We start from the raw sequence: 7,129 nt of genomic DNA, 5'->3' as shown, positions 1-7,129 counted from the left end.
GTTATAGTAAGTTTCTTATTTGATGGAAAATGGTTATAAGCTACTTTATAAACCGATTAATAAACATATCCCATCCATGCGAAGATAGTCGCGGGTAAAAGCTAGTGTGAATGATGATAATGTAATAGTGATATTTTTTTATACAACTTAGAATGGCAAACATGCTGACAACGCATCTGCTGAAAAATGGTAACTGTCGCCTATAGACATGAGCAGTACCATGGACGTAACAGAGTATACTGTTTCGCCCATGATACCCCCCATGCGTTGCCATTCCTGAGAATTCGGGTGTTATTCCTCTGTACCCTGTAAATTCACGCCATATCCCACCCTTCAAACCGAAACACAGCCATGCAAACACAACTGCTTCACGGTAGAAACACGATTGGGACAGTGGTACAAGCAATCGACTTTTGTACAAAGTCTCCCTTTGGAGATGTTTTAGGAGGAACGCTACTACCCATCCCTCGACTATTATGCTTCTTTAGTCGCCTTTTACAACACCCACGGGAAAAGAAGGGGTATTTTATTCTATGCCGGGACCATATGGCAAGTTATTGGGTATATGATGTATAGATGTTTTCTCCCACGAACACTCAGGTTGTGGAATGAGCTCCCTGCCGAGGTTTTCCCAAGAGACTACAGCGTGGGGTTCTTCAAAAGGGGGGTAAAAAGATTTCTTCAGGGTCGACAAAGCGCGCGTAATACTTCTGGTATTGCAGGTGTTCATAGGCTACGGTAACCGCTTACCATCAGGTGGGTCGTATGCTTGTTTGCCACCTCAGTGGTATAAAAAAATCTGAACGGAAAATAAATAAAAAGTTGGTCTAATAATTTATTTCATCCCAGTCTTTGAAGTCTAAAGGTACTGCGTGTTGGCATCCATCACACGCTTGATTCGGCTTAGTTTTACACAGTTTCCCTTTACAAATGTGTTCTCCCTTCCTTGGATGATCAGATGGGAGGTCAGGTCGCAGCCATGGCTTGTGGAGTTTGTCGAGGAACGATTGCTCGAGGCTCTGATGAGGGCCGGTTTTGGATGCGAAGACAATGTGGAAACATGACAGTGCGATGAACAGAATTGTCTGAAAAAGAAAGATGCTTTATAAATTTAAAACGTTACAAATGTTCTGTACTTTTTTTTTTTCGAATGTAATTGGTCATTATTGTTATGATTATTTCTGTATCAGAGACTCGTGCTTGAGGCGAAAATTATATCCAAACTACGGGTCCAATTTTTGTGTTTTTTTTTTTATACCATAAAGGGTTGCCATCTTTGTGCAAGCATACAACAACAAGCATATAATCCGTCTGATGATAAACGGTTACTGTAAGCTATGGACGCCTGCAACACTAGGAGTGTCACGTGCGCGTTGCCGATCCTTTTTGGTATAAGAAACTAAATCCTTAACGCTTCGCCAATCGTATAGGACAATATCGTCCGCGCCAAGTTTGAACCTGATGCATATCTTTGTAAGAAAAAAAGGACGGAGCTTCGAACCCCTCTGTAAAAAAACTTACATACGCGCGTACCTCGCAGGCAAGGTTTTGAAAGGCGCTTATATGAAGTATAAATCTTCAAAACATTTCTTCTTAAAACTAATTTATTTTCAAGATATCGATTTTTAGTGAAATCTTAGAAATTACGGTTTTTGTAGAGATTTCAAAATTTTATTTCACTAGGTGGTAAAGTATTCAAGTCAAAAACTATAGAAACAGAAAAAAGAAATCTAGAACATATTCTTTTCCCTACCTTTAAGTAGGTCAAATTATCGTCTGGGACGATATCGTCCGTGACGGTTGACGGTATGCAAAAAACACGGTTGGCGGAGGGTTAAATATCATAATATTTTTTTCTCTAACCATAAAGGCAGGTAGATTTTTATTTTTATTTTTTTTTATACAACTTAGAATGGCAAACAAGCTGACGGTCCACCTGACGGAAAGTGGTAACCGTCGCCTATAGACATGAGCAGTACCATGGACATAACAGAGTATACTGTTTCGCCCATGATACCCCCCATGTGTTGTCATTCCTGAGGACTCAGGTGTTATTCCTTTGTACCCAGTAAATTCACTGCCATATCCCACCCTTCAAACCGAAACACAGCCATGCAAACACAACTGCTTCACGGTTGAAACGTGAGTGGGACAGATACAGCACAGTTACAGCACAGGGAATATTGATGTCACTGTCAAAATACAATTATATGAGTCGCGTCAGTTTAATATTATCAAATTTTCCAGATCAGGTTGATGTTTTAATTTGAATTGGGAACTATTTTCCCTTTTATAAATGTACCATTACATGTGTATAATAAATGTATATACACTTAGATTTAAGCATTTTTTAATAAACATTTTTTCATTGTTTTACCGCCCATTCGGAACGCAATTTCAGCCAGTATGTAAGGGCAACTCAGCAGTTTTTCAAAAACTTTAACGGATAATAAATTTGTTTGAAAATAAACTACTAAGCAGTATCAGATAATAAAATTTAAAATGTATAATTAAAAATTAAAAATAAGAAAATAGATCAGTTGTAGTATAAGTATCTATTAATTAAAATGGCGGCCATTTTCTTTGATTTATAAACGAAAACATATTTATTCTATATTCATATAGAAAACATATTTATTATATTTTTAGTCTATATTCGGTTTAAATCAAAGTAATTAGTAATGACAAGTATCATTACGAATCATTATGTACTATTTATCTAGTTCTTTCAAATGTGTTTCTAAGAATTTTATACCGTTTTTAGTTTTTAATTTAACCTTAAAACATAATTTGTTCCATATATTGAGCAATAAATGTATATTATGGTAACCCTTGCACACAGGGAGGAAAGGGATTGTTAGTAATGGGTTCTAATAACCCTATTGTTAGCAATATATCCTATCAGATCGACCTCCACGCGGTTCCCCCTGGAAACCATCATGGTTAATTCTTGTTGAACTCTTCATGATGGGCCAACTGACCTGCCTTCATCTTCACTAATCATCTATCACTGGTGCCCCGCCAGCGTATATCGGTTAACATTCCATTTTCACCCATTAAAAAAAACCCTTGCTCAAATGGATTAACCCTTAAATACTTGAAGTTTCAAATTTGATACCGGGGTTATAAATCACATTGGGCGCCTACAATCGATTTTATCTTAATATTTGGCTGTTTACATGTTACCTAATGTTTTTTCGTTTCGTTTTGATTTTTTTTTACTATTTTTCCCCATTAGTAAACACAAAAAAGGATACACTTATATATTTTTTAATTTGATTTAAAAAATCAGGCTTTTAAGGGTTAAAAAAGTGGTGTTGTTTTTGGGGGAAAAAATTGTATGGAGACACTCATATCTATATACTCGTAATTTTAACATGGAAGTCAATCCTATCGATTGTGAATAATCAAAGGTTGTCTCTTCCAAAAAAAAAAAAAAACTATTTCAATTCTGACAAAACCTGTTCTTATTATTTAAAAACTAAACTACTGAACTGAATTTTTAAACTATTGAGGAATTTTTCAATTTCAATCAAAAATTCCTCCAAAACTAATCTGTAAGTATATAATAATGTTTATTTATTTATCTCTCAACTTTTGAGTACCATTAAATACCTAAAATAATGCCGTAAATACTATGAAATTGTGGAGAACTGAAAAAAATAAAAAAAAAAACCAATCGAATTGAGATTCTTTTTCTTTTTAAAATTAGTTAAAAAAAAAAAAAACAGAACTGGCAAAAAAATACAAAACAAAACCATAGACAAGAACATTATTCTCTTAGAAGTCCTTTAATTATGACTCAAATCATCAGATTGACGACGGATTTTGAATGAAACCGTGAGCGCTGACAAAGGTTATAATCCCATAGTTCATTCTATTGTTACGTGACATGGAAGGCATTGTTTTGGTGGGAAAAAACTTGAATAAATTTTTACTTTAATCAATAGATGTGTACATACACCTGTGATCTTATTGTAGTGAAAACTTCATTAGGCGCGTTGGACATTTTTTGAAATGGAAAAAAACTGTTGAACTCGCGACACTGTTACCTCTGTATAGGGGGATAGTGGATTGTCAAAAATGGGGACTAGTAGTCTCTTTTTTTTTATACCACTGAGGTGGCAAACAAGCATACGGCCCACCTGATAGTAAGTGGTTACCGCAGCCTATGAACACCTGCAATACCAGAGGTAATACGCGCGCGTTGCCGACCCTGAAGAAACCTCTTTACCCCCCTTTTGAAGAATCTCATGCTGTAGTCTCTTGGGAAAACCTCGGCAAGGAGCTCATTCCACAACCTGAGTGTAAATTATCATTGCATTAGCATTTCTATAATCGTCGTGACGAATACATCTGGGATTCAGCGCGATGGTCTTCGAAGGGGACCACGTGGAGGTTCGACCTGATAGGGCATACTGCGGGGTCAGAAATACTAACAATTTTAGCAATTGGATTGTCAGTAATAATAATAATAATGTTCTTTAAAAAAAAATAACGGCGCTTTTCATCCCTGAAGCCTTTTGATTAAAAAAAAATTTTATTAAAGTGAACTTAATTGGTTTGTTGGTTTGTTTTGTATTCGAAGTTGCAATATGCAAAGAACTATATCTATAGAAAGAATGTCAAGTTCATTTAAAACGACTTGTTGGAACAAGTTATTTTTAAATTTAATGCAATTAATGACATAATCATTAAATTGTTGAATGAGAGTGGACATGTCTATTTATAGTAGGTATATCCCTTTCAGACTCAAGATTTTTTTTTCTTTCTGATTAAATATATTTTTGTGTTTTGGAGCCAAGCCATCTTGCCGGCACGCACGAGACTACTGCACCACCTAACCGCTATAATGATTTCTTATTGGCTGGTTTAGAATCTCACTATCGTGTTATTTCAGCTTCGTGCGTAAAAATGACTTGCGCGCGATATTAGAAAAAGTTACATATATAAAGGGATAAGCAATTATTGAATAATCTGTTTCTTTTTAAGCAAATTGTATTGACAGGCTACTTGATGGAAAATAACTATCGCCTGTAGTCATGAACTGGACATGACAGAATAAACTTTTTTCTCTATTTTTTTACAAGGGGGTAAACGTGCATGCGGCTCACCTGATGGTAAGTGACTACCGCCGCCCATGATCACACACAACACCAGCGGCATTGCAGGTGTGCTGCCGGCCTTTTAAAAAGGAATATGCTCTTTTCTTGAAGGTTACGTTGTCGTATCAGTTCGGAAATACTGTTGCTGGAAGTTGATACCTAAGAGTGGTTGTCTCTATTCAAAAATGCACCGCCTACGTATTTTTCCGTTTTACCAATGGTTGACTGGTAGAGAACAGCGTCTGGTGTTAAGTCCGTCATATGTACATAGACTGTGCATTAACGATTAAATAAATAAATTAAAATAAATAAATAAAGCCTATGCCCATGGTACCATTTACCTATGTACTCTTACAAGACTCTTACCAGAGGGAGACTTTGTACAAAATCGATTGCTTGGGTACCTCTGTCCCATTCATGTTTCAACCGTGAAGCAGTTGTGTTTGCATGGCTGTGTTTCGGTTTGAAGGGTGGGATATGGTAGTGAATTTGCAGGGTACAGAGGAATAACACCTGAGTCCTCAGGAATGGCAACGCATCGAGGGTATCATGGGCGAAACAGTATACTCTATTATGTCCATGGTACTGCTCATGTCTATAGGCGACGGTTACCACTTTCCATCAGATGGGCCGTCAGCTTGTTTGCCGCCGGTCTGGCCAGTAAAACTAACTAGTTAGATTCGTCCAGGCTCAACAAAACCCTGAATCAAGGGTCTCGCGCGTTAATCAATTGTTAATCTATTCAAATTATATGCTAATAGATATATTACATTGGCTGTATGGTCCCTGCGTAGAATAGGCCACCTCATCCTTTACTGTGGATGTCGTAAAAGGCGACTAAGGGACGGCGAGGGATGGGCAGCAGCGTCCCTCTTAAAATATCTCCAAAGCCTAACTGCAGTTGCCAATACGCCTGCCAAGCGTGGCAACTCTGGCAAAATCCTCTGAGAGGAAGGTTTGTGTTCAGCAGTGGACAGTTGAAGGCTGATATGATGATGAAAGGTACCGCAGTCCACTAGTGGGACGTGAACGACGTTTTTTGATGATGTGAAATTGTATGACTCACCCAAAACGTCATCTCGCCGGCTGACACTTCTCACAATAACATTATAAACAAGCATTTCGTTTAAATACCACTAGAGTACCGTATGACACCGTAATCGACCTCAATTAATGTCACACTGAGAGGCCCCATACACGCAACGGCGCGTCGCCGTTCGATTTTTGAACTAGAAATATATATTCTTTATTGCACTAAAACATACAGTAACAACATTAAGTTAATAACAATGTTAGCAAAGGCGAACTTATCTCTAAAAGAGATTTCTTCCAGTCAACCTAACGCAGTGGCATAGCAAGTAGTGAGTGGGCAGTAGTAGTGCTAAACAGAAATCTGAAGTTTGAAAATCGAACGACTTTTTTTTTTATGAAAGATAGAGATAATTTTATTCAAATAAATTAAAATTTAAGCAATTTTTAATAATTTTTTTTTTATGCAACTATAAATGGCATACAAGCTGTAGCATGCCTATAGACATGAGCAGTATGGACATAACAGTATACTGTTTCGCCCATGATACCCCTTATCATTCCTGAGGACTTGGATGTTATTTTGATTTATTCATCCATATCCCACCCTTCAAACCGAAACACAGCCATGCAAACACAACTGTTTCACGGTAGAAACACGAGTGGGACAAATGTACCCAAGCAAACGACTTTTGTACAAAGTCTTCCTCTTTTTATGTTTCAACTGATTGTCTTTTTATTTATTTATTTTCGCCGTAATACAAAAATAACAAGCAGGCATATCAAAAACCACAGGCTTGTCTGGAATGCCATGCGTTCTGCTTACTTTTTTTTGCCATGAATTATATATTGTTTATATCTTATTATGTATGAAATGAAATTATATACTGAATGTGTTTTTTTTTATACAACTTAGAATGGCAAACAAGCTTGATGGAAAGTAGTTTATTTTCATAACACAATTTTTCGCCCATTATACCCTCCATGCGTTGCCA

The 7,129-nt window shown here is 36.8% G+C and overlaps 1 protein-coding gene across 1 annotated transcript; it reads right to left on the bottom strand.

Annotated features, from left to right (window-relative positions):
* Positions 1 to 822: 822 nt before the first annotated feature.
* LOC113511309 (uncharacterized) lies at positions 823 to 6,299 on the bottom strand. Its single transcript, XM_026894932.3, has 2 exons — positions 6,172 to 6,299; positions 823 to 1,085 (listed from the first exon to the last, which is right to left on the bottom strand). Exons 1-2 carry the CDS (start codon positions 6,181 to 6,183, stop codon positions 828 to 830), a joined length of 270 nt encoding a protein of 89 aa, XP_026750733.2. The 5' UTR covers positions 6,184 to 6,299; the 3' UTR covers positions 823 to 827.
* Between the last annotated feature and the right edge of the window lie 830 nt (positions 6,300 to 7,129).

This window comes from Galleria mellonella, unplaced genomic scaffold, assembly GCF_026898425.1.
Source record: "Galleria mellonella isolate WM207_F2 unplaced genomic scaffold, CSIRO_AGI_GalMel_v1 utg1053, whole genome shotgun sequence".
NCBI classification, from domain to species: domain Eukaryota; kingdom Metazoa; phylum Arthropoda; class Insecta; order Lepidoptera; family Pyralidae; genus Galleria; species Galleria mellonella.
This window is presented reverse-complemented; position numbering and strand designations above follow the sequence as displayed.